The sequence below is a fragment of the Parasteatoda tepidariorum genome, chromosome 11, assembly GCF_982258835.1.
Source record: "Parasteatoda tepidariorum strain Cologne lab strain chromosome 11, Ptep-v5.0, whole genome shotgun sequence".
Taxonomy (NCBI): domain Eukaryota; kingdom Metazoa; phylum Arthropoda; class Arachnida; order Araneae; family Theridiidae; genus Parasteatoda; species Parasteatoda tepidariorum.
Genome location: NC_141765.1, coordinates 37,030,103 through 37,052,828, shown reverse-complemented (window position 1 = coordinate 37,052,828; position 22,726 = coordinate 37,030,103). Strand labels below are relative to the sequence as shown.

The 22,726-nt window shown below is 25.3% G+C and overlaps 1 protein-coding gene across 4 annotated transcripts in view; it reads right to left on the bottom strand.

Moving 5' to 3' along the window:
- Positions 1 to 665: 665 nt before the first annotated feature.
- LOC107443753 (complement decay-accelerating factor) overlaps positions 666 to 22,726 on the bottom strand; it is a 36,573-nt gene continuing 14,512 nt past the window's right edge. Inside the window, exons 6-11 of one of the 4 annotated variants that reach the window (XM_087155324.1) lie at positions 20,724 to 20,897; positions 17,805 to 17,975; positions 11,808 to 11,891; positions 10,604 to 10,678; positions 4,327 to 4,497; positions 1,531 to 2,672 (exon numbers count right to left, since the gene is read on the bottom strand). In XM_087155324.1, the coding sequence (XP_087011450.1) occupies positions 2,452 to 2,672; positions 4,327 to 4,497; positions 10,604 to 10,678; positions 11,808 to 11,891; positions 17,805 to 17,975; positions 20,724 to 20,897 (896 nt within the window). In that variant the 3' untranslated portion in view covers positions 1,531 to 2,451. Of the gene's footprint in view, positions 2,673 to 4,326; positions 4,498 to 10,603; positions 10,679 to 11,807; positions 11,892 to 17,804; positions 17,976 to 20,723; positions 20,898 to 22,726 lie in introns of all 4 variants that reach the window. The other 3 variants (XM_016057714.4, XM_087155326.1, XM_016057715.4) reach the window with 3 other exon arrangements.

The window sequence follows — 22,726 nt, the reverse complement described above, 5'->3', positions numbered from 1 at the left end:
AAACCACTAATTTATTAATGTTTTATATTAAACTAAGTATTTTTTAATGACTTTAAAGATCAGCAATAAAAATGTTTTTTTTTTCCTTCTAAATTCCTAAAATTGTTGTGTTTATAAGTTGTTATAGAGAGAAATAGTAACATAGACTTAAAGCTTTTATATCTTGAGCCCCTTTGCAGCAATTTTTAAATTCACACACACATATATAAACAAATTAATTAAATGCATAAGAAAATAAACAAATTCAATTAACAGCAACAATAAAAAGAAACAGAAGTATTTTTTTTAAATAGAAAAAATATTCTGTTAAAACAAGACATATATGAGATTCTAAGGTTTTTAGTCCAATTGTATATAAGCTCCCTCATTTTAAGGTGCGGGAGTAAATACATTGTTGATACACAAAACAATGCAAACAAATTAAAGTAAAAAAAAAAAATGAATAATAGAAACCACACTTCAGTTGTATTAACTGAAAATTTTCTGCACTAATTTATTTAATCCCTAATTAACCACGGGAAACACTTAAAGGCACTAATCCCTGATGAACAAGTAAATTTAACAGTCATAATTTTTTTACTTCCATAAATATAATTAGTGCTTTCAAGTTATACGTTTCTGCCTTTATATATCAAAGCTTAACAAAGTAAAACCTTAAAATGGAATACTAAGTTAAAGAAATTTATTAGATAATCAGAAAAAAAAATTTACAATGCCTCTAGAACCTAGAAATACCGAAGATTATATAGGTAGTGTATGTAATCAAAATCACAGGACAGTTATAATTTACGGGATACATTTATTCACGGGAAACATTTATTATTTATCACATTTTTCGAGTATATAAAACTTTTTCATTATGCCTTCACATAATGAAATAGATGTTAAACTTTAATAGAAAAACCTCAAATTATTCTAAATGCCATTTTTGTTGTTGTGACCGACAAAAAATTAAATCATATATTAATTATTTACAAATGCATAACAATTACAACTACAGAAAACTTTTACACAACAAAGGTAAATCAAGTAATTTAAATTAATACATTATGCATAACTATTTCAAGTATTCAAATGCATACAATTTAAACAAAGAGCAAATATTTTGAATATTACTATTTCAAAATATTCAAGACGAAAATTATAAAATATGTTATTTACACAAATAAAATTATATAATTAGTAAGTTGAAATATATACTTCAGAAATTATCAAATTATAAGCTAAATAAAGTTTTTAATGCAAAAGAAATCTATAAGTTCAATTCTCTCAACTTACAATGACTAGGAAAACTACCGATAATTTAACTATGTTGCATCAAAATCTAAACTTCTATATAAAAAGATGGTCCCATAATTGTATATACAATTAATGGGGATTGCAAGTAATTTCCCAAAAGGAAAATTAATAATACTCAGTAAGAAACATAAGCATATGACAAATTGGTATAACATAAAAACAAAAGATGAACCAGATTTTTTCGTATCAATACAAAAGAAATTTTATGTTGGTAAAGTTCATATTATTCACTTTCCAGACTAAAGTTAGATATTTTTACAAGACGACTTACAGAAAGCAAAAGTTATAAAAAAAACTTTAAAAAAAAAAAAAAATCAACTAGATCCTAGTAAGATTAATAACTTGATGTGACTTTCAATTTTACTTAAAAAAAAACTTTGAACGCATGCTTTTATTTACTAAAATTTATTTTAAAAAAAAGGAAAAAAAGGCAAAAAAATAATAATAATAATTAAAAAAATAATACACAAGTCGAAAAAACAAATAATCACAAGCTATCACCCATTTGTTTGAAAGCAGTAGTTTAAAATTTATAAGTTATAGGTATAGATCATAAGTAATGAATGAGATACATAAGAATTTGATTAAGTAGACTAGTTGTTTAAAATGGAAGAGTATTACAATTAAAGGAAGAAAAGAAAAAAATCAGAAATTTCTTTAAAAAAAAAAAAAAAAAAAAAAAAAAAGACAACTTTAATCAATGAGACAATATTTTAAGTAAGAATTGTATCTACTAAAAAACTTTAAATAAATTCACTATTTTGAAATAATAAATAAATTTTTATAAATTATGTCACCAAACAAAAATATGAGAAAAATAAATGCAATCCCCAATAAATATTAAAGCATACACATTAGAAAATGAGCACTAGCTTTGTGTTATCACAAAGTAAAATGAAATGTGCTTAATATGTCTTTGAAGATTTCTGAGTTTATCTCTTTGTCCATTCAGAAAACTTCAAAATTCCTTTTCTTTACTTTTCAGCTGATTTTATCTATGCAACATGAGTTACAGAAATAATTTACTTCTCTCACTGACAGTTTTGGAAGTACATGTTTACAGAAGGAAACTGTCTTTCAAGTACTTAGTTTGTTTTCAAGCTCTTAAGCAGATTGCTTGATGGTAAAAGCTCATGAAGTTAAGTAGAAAATTTACAAGACAGTTACAGGTATAGGTTTTTTGTTTTTTTCTAAGCCTGTAATTTCTTCTAAATCTGTAGCATCAGCTGTTAAGGCTTTGCATTTCTCACCATAACCTCGAATTTTCTTTTCTCTCCATCGATACCACAAATAACCGAGAATTCCAAGTGCTCCAATCAATAAAACTCCAAAAACAATGCCTATGATATGAGGAACTGATAATGGTGCTACACCTATAAAGGTAATGGAATGCAAATAAGCTTTTTTAGAATAGTCTACTGAATACAAGAATGAAAAAAATTATATAATTGTTTTACAGGGAGCCAGTCTTTTCAGTAAAGCATCATAATTTCTTCTTCTTTGCAATACATAACACAGTTATGAATTTGAGCATTTTCTGCATTGTAAAATGAATTGTGATACTGCTTTAAAAAATCTTAGTATGAACTCAGATTTTGCTACAGTTTTTTTTTTTTTAAAAAAGCTCCAACAAACTACTGATTTTAAAAAATGAAATCATATCCTGATTTTAAGAGATTTTGTTATTCCATGGATTATCAGCATTTAACCATATCCATTTTCTCCCATCAAAATGACAGGGTGAAATGCCATCCTCTACTTTTTGGGCCTCTCATGGAGTCTTCAAAAGTAAAATGCTAAGAGGATTAGAACAATCTATTTCTTATGCTGGAGATCATGTTTACTTATCAATCTATATATCAGATGGAAATACCAGACTATTTTTAATGTGTTTAGAAATAGTTTATTTTAAACGAGATGTTTACACTAAAAGCTAAAAATTAACCCCGAAAAATAAAAATAAATTCACAAATTGTACATTAACTTAGCTTTATATAATTTTCATGAATTAAAAAATAGGCACTTTTACAATTGTTTTCCTCAAAATTATGCAACCATTCAGGGGTAAAAATACATTAATCCACTGATCTTAATCCATTCCAGGTGAAGCAGAGAAATCTTTTAGGATAAATAAATGGACAAATCATGCAGTTAGAAGACAATTTCTAATGACATTTGTTTTATTTTATTACAGGGTATCTAAAAGAGAAAAACTTTTTTTTTAATAAGCCTAATTTAAACAAAAGTAATAAAAGAGTACTGAGCAAACTGAAAAAAAGAGAACCCAGCAACTAATAGTAACAAACATAAAAATTTGAACAGGGATTTAAAAATATTTAATAATTAAAAATACAACGCTGAAATTTTTTTATCTTATAAAATTCAAAATATGCCATTTTTAAAAGGTTAATTCTAGGAGTTATGTTAATTTAATTTCAAAGAAACAAAAGTATCAACACCATTCCATGCACTATTAAATTACTTGAAATACATATTTAAAAAAAAGTTACAAAAAAAAGACATTTTAAACATATACCAAAAATATTAACCTGTGTTTTGTGCTTTTTTTATTAATCACATGAATGAGGCTCCAGGAGTAGTAATTTTTAAATTGCACAAGTATGGATCTCTGAGTGATTTTAAATCACACAAATACAGAGCCCATGGTATGCAGTGGTACATAGTGAATTTAGAAAATTTTAAACTCTCATTAATTTAGAAAATTTAAACGTCTAAGAAAAACAATAAATTTCTACTTAGAAGCTTAATTTAACTGTAACCACTAGAAATTAGCCACTCTGTGTGTTTCTCAAAGTGTGAAATTCTGAAACTCGAAATTAAATTTCAAAACTATTATTTTGTCAAGAACTTAGTTTAACTTGATCTAAAATTTTAAAATAATTAGAAAAAATGCAGTTTTAGACTGGATGCAACCCAAATTTATCACAGTTTTTTTTAAAAATTTATCATTAAATAGGATCAAATACAAAAGGCATATAACCAAGAAAGTGGCCTAAAAGAACTTACATATAGGTAATTTATCCAAATCCCATTTGCCGTTAGGCATGCATTGTAATGTTCCTTTGCCTATAAGTCTATAGCCATCATCACATAAATATGTAACAGTTCCGTTAATACCATTTCCAACAAATTTTCTTTGCCCATTTTTAATTGTACCAGGATCATCACATGGATGGCCTACAAAATAAAAAAAGATTTGTGACAAGAAAATTTTAAGGTTTTAATTTATCTGAAGCAAAGCTGATGTAGAGCTGCTATTAAGTAAATAAACTGTACTGCAATAATTTAATACCACATTTAGAATCTTAATTTAGCTTTTATTTAATATACTTGAGTTACAAAAATGATTTATATTTGTAAATTAATTTTTAATAAAAGTAGAATCTGCTTTGTTCATCGCTATAATAGCTAATAAATGTTTGGCTAATTAAAATATAAATGATAGTTAAAATCATCACTCGTTATAGTAAGAATATATTAAGTCAGAGATTATTTTAACCTCATTACAATAGAAAATTTATATTTTTTCCTAAATTCGCTAAAAAAGGTGTGAAGTTTTATCATAAAAAAAATCCTATACTTGACAAAAAAAAACCTTATCTGATACCATGGAAAATAAAAAAATATTGAAGTTCCTTTCCTTAGATTTTCATTTCAATTCAAAAGGCAGACATTAGTTAGGTTGGAAATTCTCAAGGAATTTCATTGATACTATTATTGCATATGCTGAGACTGGTTAAATTAGTTGCCAGGCATATTGTAAGGTTCTCCCAGGTTTTGACATAAACAAGCAACATCCCTAAATTTGCAACAATGTTGTTCACTGCACTAGACCCTAAAAAGTTATTTTTTGTAGTCATATTTTTATGTTTCCACAGATTGAATTTGAAACATCATGAATTTCTCTTGGATCATGGAAGAGTCATATAACTCAGAGTCTAATTCCAGCTGAGCATAATCTACTGTTTAGAAGGTAAAAAAATTTTGTTGACTTGAGAAAAAACATTCATTATCAAGGTTGGCAAGGTTATGAATACAATGGTAAATCCATGTCTTAAAAAAGAAAACATTTGAATTGAAAACGATTACTTTTATCATTTCTGTTAACAAATGTTAAAAAAACTAGTTATTATTGTGTAGTTTTTTTATGCTATGCAGTAAGAATTTAACAAAACTGTAACAGGGATATTCCCACGTTTTTATATATATATATATATATATATTGTTTCCACGTTCGGCTGACCACCAAACCAGAACATCCCCAGAGCCCAAAGTCAAGAAAACTGAGATGGGCACAGTAGACCTTGGCTCTCTATGGGCTGTCGCACTACACACACACATATATATACATATAGGGTGGCCACTCAAATCATGTTTCAAATTTCCCTAATTTTTCCAGGTGAAAATCTTAAAATTTCCAGGTCAGTGTTTTTTCCTCCCTTATAAAGTGTAGGATGGGTAAAAGAAAAATGTCAATATTATGAAGTATTTTATTTAAAATGTTATTTTTTTAATATCTCATCTTGAAAAAAGAATTAAGACTAAACTTATTTTAACAACTTAGTAAGATTTTGTTTTTTATTTTTTAATGTTTCGGTTTATATTTAAAAAGTTAAGAAAATAATATGTTTAGCTTGTAGAATACGTAGTTTCTATTGAATAAAAAGTTTTAATAAGTTACATTAAGTAGTTTTTGTAGAAAGATCACCAAATGGCAAATACAGAGTGATCAAAAATACGTTGGATACGTATCTTTTAATGTAGTTTCTTAAAGAGATTCTAGACAATGAATTCTAAGCACAAAGAAAACAATTCTAGGCGATTATATATTAATAAATTTTTATATTTAATGTGGCTATAAAAGGTGTTCATGAACTTATGACTTTTACTGAAATAGAGCTCTATTCATGAATTAAAATGAATATTTCAGAATGGGTATTTATAAATAAGATTTATAATCTATTCTTAGCAAAACTGTACAAAATATTTTAAAAACAAAAGAAAAAGTTATTTTTAAGAAATCAATAATTAAAAAGTAACAAAACTTTTATCTCACAAAAGTCATTATACACTTAAATGTTTACGGATTTCAGAATAAAAATTATCAGTTATATATGATCTTATACATTCAGAAAAAGAGTGCATTGAAAAATTATTGTTATTAAATTTAAACCAACTAATTTTTAGAGAATTTTGTAAAGTTAAAATTACTAAAACAATGATTTTATCAAAAGAAAAAAAAAATATCCAACTCATCAGAACAAAATTGAATGATAAATGGATTCAGCCTACAAACTAAAAGAAAAAAAAAGTTTTATGAACAGAAGTAAATATCCTAAACCCTTCTTCCACCTCTACAATCTTTGCCTTTCCTAAATTGCATAGTCTTATAGTCTCCAAAAAGGTCAAAGGTTTATTCATTCATTTAGTAACCAAAAAAGAATTTAATGAGGCATTCTAGTTTAACAGGGTTATAATGGATCAAATTTTGATGCAGGCAAGTATTGCTAAGTTGATATTTCAACTGTTTGGTGATAAATTTCTGTCTAAAAAAAGTGGTAAACGAATGATAAAATAATTTAAATCACTAAAATAAAAATAAAAATCAAAGAAAAAAATTTCCAGTTTTCTTTAAAATTGCCTGATTTTTCTAGGTTTTTATTCAAATTTCCCTGACTTTTCCAGGTTTTTTTCAGTACAAAAAAATTCTAAGATACTTCCAGGTTTTCAAGGTGGTAGGCCACCCTGATATTATATAATTAGATTTTAAGACATTTCACCTAGTGGCAGGTTTTTTCAAGCATGTGATAATTTATGTTCTTAGTTTATATTTGCTTATATCAGGGATGAGAGTAGTCAGAAAGTAAAAAAGAGGAAATCCAAGAATGAATATATATATATATATATATATATATATATATATATATATATATATATATATATATATATATATATATATATATATATATATATATATATATCCAAAAATTTAACAAAAAAAAAACAAATTTTTAAACTTGTAAACCATGTGATTATAAATCCTGATGATTGATTTTAAAATTGTATGAATATGATATGAATCACATGCATCATTTTAAATTGAGAGAATATGATTCCCGATATGAGGCTTTTAAATCACGAATGACTCTATATCAAGAATATGACTCTATATCAAATTTAAAAAATGCGAAAATACAAATCACGATGCATAATTTTCAGATCATGTAAATATAAATCAATTTAAAATTGCGTGAATACGAAATCCAATGTCTAATTGTTAAAGCACGTATAAATACGAAAATCGATGTTTGATATTACAACTGCAAAAACTAATCACGACATTGGAGTTTAAGCTTGCGTGAATTGGATTTTAAGATTCGCTGCATAGGGTTTTAAAAGAGCATAAATACAAATTGCGATATTGGATTTTCAAATCTCCTAAATAAGAATCGCAATGTACAATATTTAAGTCGCCTGAATAAGAATTGCAACATTAAACTTTTAAATCAGGTAAATACGAAAATCGATGTTTAATAATAAAATCGCGATTTTGAAAATTCATAAATACAAAACGTGATATTGGATTTTTAAATCTCGTAAATAGGAATCATAATGTACAATATTTAAATAGCGTAAATAAGAATAGCAATGTGCAGCTATTAAATCAAGTAAACACGAAAATCGATTACTGATATTAAAATCGCGTGAATAAGAATCGAGATATTTTCAGAGTCTGGATTTGTGATTTCTAAAAGGCTTGTTTGTTTTGTTCTGCTCGTAATTATTTCTGTGCGTAAAAGCGAAGAAAATAGCTAAAACAAGTAAAAATGCAAAAGGGTTAGCAACTAGGACGTAGTTAGAATTTTCTGTTTATCTTTGAAAATCGTAAATAAATATAATTATTTTATTTCAAAGACTGAATTTAAAAAAAAAAAAAAAAAAAGGGGATATTCATAATAAAAAAACCGAAACTTTTAGAGAATCGGAGTTTTTTATAAAAAGGATGAAATTCGAGAGACAAAAGTGAAAAAAGCGGAAGATCCAATTTCTGTTATAAAGGTCAACCAGTATTATCCGGGGTTTTTCATTTTTTTTAAAAAATCAAAAAATTCAGATTTTTTTTATTTTTATTCAAATACACTGTGAGAACTTTAATTTATGATTAAAAAATCTTTAATTTATGATTAAAATTATAGATTTTTAATAAAAATTAAATTAATGTTAAAACTATATAATAACAATATTTTAAAAGCTCTAACTTACTAAAGTAATTTTTCAATGTAATACATAGCTTTGAATGCATAGCAACCATTTTGAAACAAATGCATGATTGAAATTTAAAGACTAGATGAAATATAGAATTTAAAGAATACTTCAGGGATCTGTCTGGGTTTTCCTGAGAGGTACCTATTTTGTTAAAATTCAGACATAATTTGTGAAAATTAAAAATTATATTAAAAAATCAACACAAATATGGTAAAAATATGGATTTGTTTCTTACAAAACACAAAAATAAAATTTTAAGAAAAAAGTATTTTGTGAAATTATTCTACAGTTTTTCCTTAATTTGAATTTGTGAAGGTACCACTAATCGGTAGTAAATTTGGCTTGGACAGACCCCTGTACTTTAACTATTACAACAAAGTTTCAATTAGCAAACCATATTCTAATTTAAAATTGTGTTTTCCTTTTTTTTCTCTTGATTTTTAAAGTGACAAAATAAATGTTACAGACTGTGTTTATAAATGCAGTCATTCATCAAAAAATAAATAAATATTTAATCTATATATTTTTATATTAAAATATTAATTTTTAATTCTATATTAAAATAGATAAGTTAGCTAAAAAAAAAAAATCTTAAAAATCTATGTACTCATTGGAATTTTTTTCTTCACAAAATTTCTTTATAGAAAATCAGATAATGTCAAAGATACTGTAAACATATTATGAGAAAAAACATACCAGTTAATAATCCTACTGCTTCAAATAAACTTTGAATGAGTTTGAAAGGGAAGAATGACACTATATCAGGAAAAAAATTTCTAAATTCATCAGTTTTTTTGGGGGGGGGCATATTAGGGTAATTTCTTTCTAATATAACCTCAAACTTCAGAAATATACTTTTTCCACCAATAAAATATAATGTAGATTTTAATTCCACGCTTTTTCATTCATAAGGTACAATTTTAAATAACATTATTAGCATTATTTTTTGAAAAAAATTCATGTTCATTAATTACTTTCTACAGCTATCAAGTCTATATTACAACAGCATTAAATATTTACTCTAATCTGTACTTTCAATCTCAAGAATCAAAAGATTTTTAAAAATGTAATTTCAAATGTGTTGTAATTTAACACACACCAAGAAAGAAAGTAACTTCATTAACTAAAATTAATTAATGCAGCAATTTATTTAAAATAAATTTTAAAACTAAGAAAAGAAAATAATAAAAGTATCAATAATTTAAAACACTGTTTTATAGCTTATAAAATCAATATATACATTAAAAAAAATTAGTTGATTTAAATCGATGATTTTTTTCAAAAAAAATCATTTGATTTAAATCAAGCCGATTTAAATCAATAAACCCTGGTATTATCCCAAGGAAATCATTTTTTAATAAACTTAAGAGGGAGGAATGAGGATTTCAATACTTTTGCTCTGAGGAAAATTAAATTCATAAAATATTCTAAATAGTGCAAAAAAAATTTCTGCGTAAAATTAGAGGAAAAAATGGAAAAATCAGAAAAAAAAGCGGAAATCCGCGGAAGAATCACATCCATGTTATATAATACAGATCTTCATAATGAAATCTTAAGAACTCACTTAAATAAAATTTTTTTCTTTAACTTACAACTTAACAATTATAAAAGTTTTAACTCATTTATTGAGTTTCTCTTGACATCTATAGCAAAGATGAGCATGATTATACATTATTGAAATAAAATAATGACAATAACGCAGATAAAACAAGTAGTAAAAAAAACAAGAAATTAAACAGAAAATGTTGCATTTTTTAATACAATGGATTTTCCAGCTTTGATAACATAACTTTTTTATAAAGAAATGCGGAAATATTAATACTATTATTTAGTGTGAATTTTTAAAAAAAATGTCTTTAACAAAAAAAAACTTTAAAAATCTTTATCTTTCTTTATATTCCAAATAAATATTTTAAGAAAATATTTGCATGGAGAAACAAAAGTTAAATCAGGCAGTCAACCTCTTAAAGAATGCATTACAAAAGTACAAAATTATATCTTGTTAATAATATTTTACCTTTCTTTTCAAGAACTTCATCAATATCAGGTTTTAATGTAGTTATCAGAAGTGAAGTATCTGTTTTGGGAGGACCTGAAAACAATTGAAAAATATATGTTAAAAGAAATAAAATTATATTAACATTTATGTCTCAATTCGCTGTAGCTTATAAAAATAGGTTGCAGGTCATTTTTACATGAAAAGCAGCAGACTTTTATTGTAATAAATGTTTCACCTTTACTACGCTAATTTTTTTTGGTATCAATTGTTCTACTAAATTAGGTTACTTCTTTGAAATATTTATTTTTCAAAAAAAAAAAAATTTTTTTTTTCATCTTATAATATAGGATATAAGAACATACATATTAAAGGTATGAGAAAGTTGATGGAAGAAAATGAAAGGTTTAGTCATACTCTGACAGCCAACCTTATCATTTCATTTAAAGTTTTATTTAAACAGACCACATGGTTGATCATGGATGTGCATTATTTGAAATTACAATAAATTCAAAGTTTAGTGAACAGATACTTAAATTTGTAAAATAAAAGTTGTATGAGAAAATGGAATAGTCTATATCTAATGTTTACTTTCAATGAGACACAAAGTAATGAGTAGCAATTATGTTATAAGTATTTTATAATTAGTAAATTTATTTATTGGTATATTCTTGAATTCACTAGTTGAAAAATTACTAGTAGTTCATTGTTGAAAATTAAAAATAATATTACACTAAAAATTTTAATATTTTGTAAGTAATCTTTCAGAATCTAGTGGGCTATCAAGCAACTACACAGCAAAAAGAGAACTTTGATTATAGTACAATGAAAGTTAACCCATTCACTTTTTTTTTAATATTGTAGGAAAGGATTCAGCAAAACAAATTGAACTCAAATGCTGTTTATGATAACTAATTTGGGTCAAATCAACAAGGTATTCCTACCAGGGTCATTAAACATGGTTGGGTGACTTATGCAAAATAAATTAAGATAAGACACTGAAAACAGCTATCATTAAAACTATAAAAAAAAAACAATAAATTCTACAAGTTAAGTGTAAATAAAAGTAGTTAGTAGAAATCTGGAAGTACGAGAATTTTTTTAAAAAAGAAATAGAAGAAATGTTAACTGAAATTTTCGGAAAATATAAATAAAATAACCAACAAAAGACATTTGAGTGAAACAACAGGTTGGTTAGTTTTTGAAGTTAACAGCATTCATTTACCCTTCATACGTTCATCATCAATATCACTGATTGTAGTTGATTCACGAGAACTGGTCAATAATGAAGTAAAAGTTGTGGAAGGACCTGATAAAAACCAATCGGAATAGCTTTAGATAAGTGTAATAGTCAACAAAAGATATTTGTATAAAACATGTTGGTTAGTCTCTGCAGTTAATAGCATAAATTTACCTTTCTCATCATCTAACTCACTGATCATAGTTGATTTATGGGAACTAGTCAATAATGAAGTTAAAAAATTATTTCATTTCCTGAATCTCACAATAATAAAAATCATAATTTAATTTCATGATGATTAAATTTTTTCTTTTTGAAAAGAATCTTCAGTTAAGTTTGTAAGAATGTTTTTTAAGCAGTGATATAATGAATTACTTTTCTTTGCTAATTTTTAATAGAATTTCGGTATCAGAAAATATCCTGCTAATTTAAAAAAGCCCTAATGCGAATTCAGATATCATTCACGATTTTTAAAATAAAAATGAGTGTTTACGTAAAAATGAAAATTAACGCTAGAACTGATAGTTTTTGGATTTGCTAAAAACACTATTAGGAGTCAATTTGATCCACATAAAGAAATTGATGTTATTCCCAAAAAATTATTTTTTAATTGATGAATTATAATGAAAATACAATATGAAAGAGTTTAATTCATGAACCAATTTCATGACAATAAACCAACATTTTATTTTTGTAAGACAATAAATTTAAAAAAAAAACATATTGCAGATGAATTACATAAAAAATATAAGCACTCAGTTTAAATCAAATTCAAAAACAAAGAAAAGTCAATGCAGAATTGCACTAAAAGAAGCTATCAGGAGTATGTAAGAGAATAACATTGCATCGATATTCTATTCTATATACTTATTGTAATAGATATTAATATCACATTCTCCAAAAGCCATGTTACCTATTTCACATTACATTACTTTTTTGGGGGTAGAATTTCTCATACTGCTTTAAACAAATTAAAAACTTAATTAAAGACTTTATTAAAAGTTATTTTAACTAACGAGTTTTATTTTTTTAAAAAACACAGAAACTAGCTGCTTTTTTTAAAAATATAGGGGTAAAACTTTAATTAAATAGAACAAATTCATTGTTTCCAAATTCATAATATTTTAATTAAACTAAATGATCAAAAAACTGCAATAACACATATAAACTTAAATCTGTTTATAGAACTTTACATTTCCTGCATTTAAAAGACTGCAAAAGACTAGAACTAATTCCCTAATAGCAAAAAAGAAATAAAAATTAAGCATATGATTTACATCGAGACAAGCCCCAAGGAAAAAAATACTTTGATGTTACACACCATATGTTTAAAATGAAATCAAAATTGTAGTCCATCTAATTAATTAAATTATCATGATTTTCTAATACCCAAAAAATTTAAGAATCTTTTCTTCTTCAGCCAAATAAAACTCATCCGAATAGTTTTTCATATTCAATAAATAAATAATAAAAAAATATTTACAAGACACCATCATCTTAGTTGGCCAGACAGTTCAATGTGAGCCAATGCCTTCTTCTGAAGATTTCTTCATGACGACTAGTGATTCACCTTTGATCTCCAATTCTTTTCATTAATTGAGAGAAAATCAGACTCCACAGAGTCAGCCCATCTCAACTCCGGCTTTCTTGTTCCAGTGGGTCCAAAAAGCAGTATCTTTTTTATTGTATTGTCATCACTCATTCGAATCATGTGGGCCATCCAATTCATTCTATTTATTTCTATGTATTTAATAATATCAGGTTGCTTATAAATCTTGTACAGATCAAAGTTAAATCTTCTTCTCTAGTTATTGTTTTCATTTACACCACCAAGTATACTCTGCAAAATCTTTCTCTCAAATGTTGCGATACAATTTTCCTCCTGTTTCGTCATTGTCCAAGCCTCAGAAGCATATATTTCTAAGACAAGAAACTTTATAAAAATTGCTACTGCTTTTTTAGAAATTGCCCAGATCCAAAGGTACAAACTCTCCTTTACTTCAAAGAAATTAAGGATGAAAAAGTTTAAGTGCTCACTTAATTAATATTTCTAAGGCTAAGAAAAGTCAGATTTGCTTTCATTATTCTAAACAGGAAACTCCAAAAATTATTACTATTGGCTTATAAAATTTCGGTTTATCATTAAATGGATATTAGCTCCAGAAGAGGTCAAAAAAATAAACAAAATAAAAGGTAATTTTTTCAAAACAATAAGGGACAAAATCAGGACATTTTTTGGAACAATAAATATACATGCACCAGACTACTTTTTTTAAGAAAGCAAACTAAAAAAAAAAAGTATAATCTGCTTTATCTAAGTGTAATAAAAGCAAATTTTAGAACACAAAGTTATAACAATTTCCAGGATAATTTTATTTATACTGAACAACTCATAATAGTTTTAAATCAATGTATAGAAAATTATAATACTGTTGCATAAAAAAAATAATTATGATTTCCCTATACCAAAATGTAATCTAACTTAGTGTTTAAGAATAAGACTTCCTTATCCAAATTAATAATAATTTTAATGTATGTTTCAATAACATTGAAATAAAAACACAGTGAATAGGAAAGCAACATTTCTTTACACAAGGAATGCTAGTGGATCAGCACTCAAGTCAAAATTTAAAATTCTATGAAATGATTACTGCATTGTTGACTGGAATTGATTAATATCACATGAAACAGACTAATCAATAATTATGAAACTAGAAAAGTCCACCCAACAAAATTTGTTAAAGTAGTTGCTTAAATAATAAATGTATGACCCTTGAATTCAATTGAGCTTTAACATTGAACACACAATAAATGTACACAATATCATTTACCTTCATATTGTCTTAAAAAATTCTTAATTTCACACAACATATTCCAAATGTATTATCAAATGCAGTGAGGTTAATTAATCTATCATGTGAAATGAATATATATATATATATAATGAATATATATATATATATATATATATATATATATATATAAAGAGAGAGAGAGAAAAACATTTTATAGTTTGTTAATTATTAACCTAGAAAACATTTTATTATATAACAGTAACTTAGAATAAATTTTGACTTTAATTATCTAGAATAAAAATTCAGAATTTAGATCTAAGGCGGATATGCAAGTAATGTGCTCTTCTTATGTTTTGGTTCGTAAAAAAAAATATCAAAATTCAGCTTTTTATTCATTTACTTTTTTTAATAATCCTTTGCATGTTTTATAATCATGGGTTACTGTTATTAATATCGATCAATGACTATGAAATTGGCCAAACAGGTTGAAATCGGTTTAATAGGTGCCAATACTCCTTAAAGGTGCCAATTACTCGCACATCTGCTCTAGCAAATAATAAAAAATAATGACACTATTGTTTTCACAAGTCTCCAAGCTAGAAATGTTTAAAGAATATTTTTGGTATTATAAGAAGAGATTTTATTTTAAAACAACTTTGGTTGTTCCCACATTAACTCAATATAATGTAAGATAACTATTTCTTACCAACTTTCAAATAAAATAGAATGTATTATTAATTATTCAATGGTTTCTGGTTGCAAGGGCTCAATAATAGCTTAAAAACACAAGCCGCAAGCTTAAAAATTATAATTTTCAATTAAGTTTTATTATAAAGCACAATTCTGTAATATTTGTAAGACAGTACTCTATATAATAATAATTGTAAAAACATTATTCAAAAATAAATTGTTATAGGCCGAATCAAAGTTCATTATACGGCCACGCCAAAGATTTGGTGAGGTGGCTGAAGCTACATTCCATCTCTAGTTTAAACAATTAATCCTAAAGGTCAGGATACATGTCTAAACCATGTATATAATTAATTAGTTGACAGTCTGAAAATAGGAATAATTTAATTTTGCAATTTCTACAAAGATTAAAAATTTAAATAAAAAGATAGATCAAAAGTCCAAATTTTTCGATTTTTCAAAACTATTTTCTAAAAAATCACATTTGCAATCTTAGAGAATGGGATGCTTTGGACACATATTAAAAATCAGGAATATCAGGGAAAATATTTCTTTTCAGGAAACCAGGAATATCATAACAAGATGCTAACTAACGACTCCCTAGGTTTTTTATTCAAGGTTGGCTGAGTTGGATCCAGCAGATTTTTAAAAAAAATAAATTTTTGATTCATGAAAAAATGTAATACTAATAAAATTACTAAGGTAAGAAATTTTTCTGATAAATCAATAAACTCTCAAACATTATTAATTCATTTCTAATAAACCAATATCATTAACCTGTTATTAGACGATTCATATAGTATGCAAAATTTTAATATTTAGAAGAAGAAAAATTTAGCACTTGTGCATCATTTATAAAATCTGTTATATTTTACCTATAAATTGGAATTGCAAAAAATTAATAGATTTTAAAAATGCAAAACAAGATCTGTTCTCTTTATAGAGCCTCGAAGAGCCTGTGAAAACAAAAACCGATTTTTTTTAATATTTTGTTTTATTTATTCTATCATTTTCAGAAATTACTTAAATTAAAAATTTTAAGGAAAATGTAATAGAAGTTAAAGAAATAAGAGCATATATTAATAAAAAGTTGCATTAAAATTCAACGTTGCATTAAATTTCATTATTTGAAAATTATAGTGATTGAGTGTTCAAAATTTTGAATTATACTGTGCAAGTAAGAAAACATAAATTTCATGAAAAATTACCTAAAACTTAAGTCTATATCTACATCAGAAACATTATATATTTGAACAGTAATTGACAACTAAATTAATTTAAAAAAATTAAAGTAGGATTTTCTCTGAAAAAACTATTCTGAAAATGGATAAATTGCTTCTGAGAAAACTCATATTTTTTAGAGGAAGGAAAAAATTATCTGATTTGTTTATTTCTTTTTTAAAAATTAGGTTTTCTTTCTTCCTTGTTTTTAAACGATTCAACGAATTAGCATTTTTTTTCAATTTGAAACATCATTTTACAATACTAACTGCTACTTTTTGAACCATAAGCAGTTTGGAGTAGCAAGTTAAGCTTGATTAAAACACCTTAAGAGGAACTAAGAAACATATCTAGTTACTTACATTTCTATTTCACAAATTTTGTTAATAAATTTATGTAGTGACTGTATTTCCAAGCAGTGTAAGGTGTAATATTAAGAGCTGAATGTATTTATCATATAATCATAGCAAAAATATAAACTTTATGCAAAATTTTACAAATATATACAAATTATAGCAAATGTATTATAAATTTAATTTTTATAAAAACATTTTCGTAAATCTCTAAGAACTAATAAATGTAAAAAATTTAAATTTGAAACCAGTTATTTAAGGAACTCTATGTGTAGTTTTATTTTCTTCTGTCATTCACACATACAAATCATGTTTATGCATCTGACTTATGATAGTATGTTATGGTTTGAACACTACTAGTTTTTAAATTTACCATAGTTATTCAGTTAATGATTCGTTATAATAAAAAAGTTAGAAGAGATAAAAACATCTTATAACAAAGTGGGTCAAATTCTTTTGCTGCATCTATTAAGGTACAGAAAAAGATCCTTTAATAATAAGTTTATATAGTTCTGAGCAGTTTCGTAACATGCATAATTTGAGCAAAGTAATTAGAGGCATATCAAAGGAGAAAGAAAAATGCATACTCTTTTGCTATTCTGGTATATTCGTCAAAAGCAGCATACATTGTTGGAAATATAATCAACTACAATTAAACTGTGATTGCAAAGATAAAATACAGGTGCTTAATATGCTATTTTAAAATTTATTTATATATATTTCTAATCAAATATTTTTGTATTTATACAATTCTTTTTTTTAAAAAAGGACCCTTAAGTTTTGCAATTTGATAATTTGTCTAGATTTTTGATATTTTAGTTAGCTTTAATGCTGGATTATGTTAGTTTTTATTAGTTCAATAATGTAAGTTCTACAAGTACATCAATGAGATGCTTAAAAGTTTTGGAATATAGTATACTCACCAGGACACACAGGAGGTCTTGTGCTCCATTCTCCAGTTTCTAAGCACTTAGATGTTATTTGATGAGAGCCATATTTACACGTGAAAATAACAAGATCTCCTGCTTTATAGATAGATTTTTGAGGTAAAACACGAACATGCTGAATTGCACCAGGACCATAACATGTAATTTCTATAAAAGGATTAAAATAATACATCACTTTCAAGTTAAATAAATTTTCAGAAGAAGTTTTATTCAGTTGTAATAATTAATAGAGAATAAACGTTGCTGTCATCTTAAGTTAATACATAGGGTTCTTTTATATATTAACTTAAAGGACTAACGTAATGGGTCTGGGGTAATGTTGTGGGAGTAACATGAACCTTAAGTTAATATATTAACTTCAGGGTTCACGAGTAACTTAGGGTTAATATATAGAGAAACTTGCCCTTATGGTCAGTTTTCGAGGGAAGACATTTTTTTTTACTGGACTTACATGGCAATTTGTACATAAAAAGTTCTTTGAAATCCCTTCAAGATGGACACACCCTACACTTTATATATTATTCGTAGTCAAAAAGTTTTTTTAAAATATGTGATGTATCTAGATAAAAGTAATGTAATTGGTTTCCGAATAAAAAATAAATATGAAGATGTTTCATGAGTAACAAAATCTTTACAGCCATAGTTTTCGAGCTACAAAAAAAATCTGAAAACAAATACAGTATAATAAAAAAGCAGTATAATACAAAATCTGATAATTTGAGAAGGTATTCTACATATATTTACTTGAAAATTAAATATTGAATTGCCAATCCTTTTCAAATAGTGAAGTAAAACATTTCATTAATATCTTTTCATTATTTTAATGCAATATTCACCAAATATTTTAGGCACAAAAAATAAACATTTTTTTAAACTATAGCATCTTAAACATATTTAGATATTAAAAGATAAAAAATCTAAAAATATAGGTTTGGGGCATAGATTATTATAAAAATAAGATTACATCATAGTTTATTCTTATCTAAAATAATCATTTGATAAATAAAGCTAAGGAAATTATTCAACCTGCCGAATACTTAAATATTTAGCATTGCAAGTAGCTTGATATTCAACTTAACTGAATATTCAGTATAATAGACGGAATACAGAATACTTGGTGAACCTTTATTATGCCTATTATAAGTAAATTTTTTAACTTTTCACTTTAAAGTGTACAGTCATAAAATTGCACAGCAAAATCTTTTCACATTTAGAGCATTGCATAGTGGAACATAAGCTCTGTCAAGTTACTGAAGCTCAGTTTGGTTAGCTACATCAACAGGATGTAAATAACAGTTGGGGGAATTAAAAGGCACTTCAAGGTGTGAATCAAATCCTTGACATTAAAATTAAAGTATAAAACTTAAAATTAATAATATTGAGCTTTACTTTTATATAATTAGCACCACTGACAAATTTGAACAGATGGTATTATTTCCACTATAAGCAAAAATTGGGTTGTCGTTTGTGAACTGCGAAAGATAAGAAAATATAGTCTGTTGAAAATATAGTCAAAGAAAATATATCTTAAAATATTAAAATCCATCAATAATGTATAAAATAGATAGGCATTAAGTTCCTGTCAGATCATCAATTGGTATTACACATTTCCTAGCTTTTAATATCATTTAATTCTTAAATTTATATTAATGCTTTCAATCCTTTTCATACTAAAATACTCATACAGAACTTTTTTCTCAGTAATCACATTTAGCAGGAAATATTCTATTAATATACAGTTAGTTTTTTCTAATTTCGAACAAATTTATATTCTTTTGATTATTGTTGAAGGCCATAGTTTAACATAAATAAACTCCAAACAATTTAAAATCACCTAACCTCTACTTTATCAGTTTAGCTTTACTTTGATAAATATCTAAATAATGCATCTTTCTGTTTCGCTAACTTTTGATTATTACTTTTTATGAGGCTGGCCAAAAAAGATCTTAGCTCTCATGTTTTTTTTCCTGCTAAAAACATTTAAAAAATTAAATTTATCATCATTATATGCTTGAAAGTAAATGTTATGAAGCTGTTATGTAAATTATTATCTTCAATACATCAATAAAATTTTATTATATTTCTTGTTGAAAATGAGTTTTTTTCACTTAATTTTCTACGACAAATTATGAAATCTTTTCAATTAAATAATTTTTCATATAACATCGAACAACTGTACCAAATACCTCATTCAAGATACATTCACATTTAATACACATTCACATTTAATACTAATGTAAAATTAATATAAAAAAGAAACATGTTGGTATGTTTTTTTCTAAAAGTGGTGCAGAATCATGAGATTCTATCATAATTGTTAGTGATTTTGCTCGCAATAAATCCTAAAGTGGATGTGAAAAATAAGTTATGACGTGTTATTCTCTAGTGCAAAAAATTGAGCAATAACAGATTTACGAAAGCAAAATTATAATCAAACTTATAAACATATAAATAAATTCAAATTTCTTTCTTATTAATAGCAGAAGGAGAAATAAGAACAAATCTAAATATGAAATTTGGCATTGCTTTTCCTTTATGCAAGCATATAATCAGTTCTTATTAAAAGCCTTGACAGCTAAATAAAAAAATTTTCTCACTTTGAAATTCATTGTTTCATCTATAGATGTTTCCCCAATAGCCCATTGTGCAGTTCTAGTTTGACGTAAAATGAACTACAACTACAAATTTCATCTATAGGTGATAGAATAACTATGGGGAATACAAAATATGGAAGACCTGGGTCATGAAAATGCATATTTTCCAAAAATTGCATAGTGATAATCAGCGATTTCCTTTGTAATCACTGAATATTAATATGCAAATTTGCCGGGTACTTCGACATAAGTGATTAGTGTCATAAACACAAGCCAGGGAAAAAAAGCAAATTTTAGAAACCTTTGCATATAGGAGCATCTCCAGTCCATGTCCCATCTTCTTGGCAGATTCGCTTATTGCTTCCAGATAATACATAGTGCCTGTCACATTCATAAGTTGCTACAGAATTTAACTTTCTCTGAGTAGAAATAACTTTTCCATTCAACAAATCAGACAATATAGGACAAACTATAGCTGTAACCATAAAAATGCAAATTAAACTGCAAAGATAAATCAACACAGTATAAGCAAAAAATATTTCATAAAAACAATACCTTAAAAGATTATAAAACTGGGAATTTATAAATTTCTTTTTAAATAATTATTTTAACATGTTAAAAAGCTTTAAGTTCCTTACTTTTTTTGTAATTTTTAATCTAATAATGTTAGGATAGTATTGCAATAACTAACTAAAAATTTATTAAAAACTTATTTATTTTCCTTTATTTTGCTTTGCACTAAAAAATAATATAAGTATTTACACATATTCAATAAATAATATTGGTTAATAAAAAAAATGAATATAAATTTTTATAGCAAGAGGAAAAGCTGTCCCAATGATATATTTTAAAATTAGAAATAACTAACTACAAAAGTTAAATGTATGTAAAGCTAAAGTAAAAATAACTGAATATACACTAAACTATAGATTTAGTTGATTTTTTTACACAATAACTTCTGCCTAAAACAATTAGGAAAAATTTATCTCATAATTAACATAATGTTGATAATTGTTACATTTAGATCATACATTAAAGTGTACAAATTAATGACCAGCTATGAAAAAACTTTAAAAATCAAAATTTGGTGTCAATTTTAAATTATAATTGCATGGGGAAATGCAATTATTATCCCCTTACTTAAACACTTTGAAAAACACACGAAGTAAACATTTTATTTTTACTATGAATTAATAAGTAAATATAAGAAAGAATTTTAAATAATTTTTCATTTTAAATTTAATATCATTTAGTAAATAGTAAGCAAACATAGTAATTTAAAACCAAAACTCTTGTTTTAACTTTATTACTCAGGTAGAAATTTTATTTTTTATCTTCTTATCTATAATAATAAAATTTATCTAAAATTAAAAGAGGTCAAAGAATGATTAAAACTGAAATTTCAAATTTCTAGGATAGGTATAAATAGTTTTTTAATTAACCAATTATTGAAGATCACAATTTCTTATATAAAAAAAAACTTTTCAGATATAAGAAAGAATGTTTTCAGATATATTTTCAGATATTTAAAATTATAACTTAAAGCAATTTCGCAAAGATTCTATATTATTCAATACTTAATAAAAGCAAAAAGAGAACACAAAAATGCCCAGTAAACTTTGAATAAAAAATAAATAAAAATACAATTGAAATTTGAAAAAAAAAAAAAAAAATTAGGCTGTTTTTCTTCTTCTTTTCACAAAGTTAATAGTTTGATTTTTTAAAATCAAACTGTAGTTAGAGCACAAAACAGAATGTACTTATCTTCAAAAGAAAATAAGATTTTAAACAGTGAAATATTTTGCTTCAGAATGTTAATAATGCATAATAATTTATGAGCCCCTTTATCCATTTTTGTTTTAAAAGACAAAAATTTTTGGTTCAAGCAAAAATATTTATTTTTTACTTGTGAATAATTTATTTTTTTTATGTTATGAAACATTTAGGTTATTTATGTTATGCAAGGTTTATGATTATGTTATTTATGTTTGAAGTATTAATTTCTCTAAGCCTAAATTGACATATTTCTTGATCAAAATGCTTTTTAATATAGTTGATCCTTGTGATATCATGCTTCATGGCATTACACTTCGAAATGTATCTTTTTTCATGCTGCTTTGAAAGAGAAAAAAAGAAAAGAATAATAATAATAAAAAAAACAATAAATATTTTTTTTACTTCTCAATGATTCTTCATTTAATTAGGAGCTAGTTCTTAACACTACAAAAGACTACAGTTATTGAATCTACAGCTAAAGGTACTAAATTATTACAGCTAGAATTTCTATAATTTGCAATATTGATA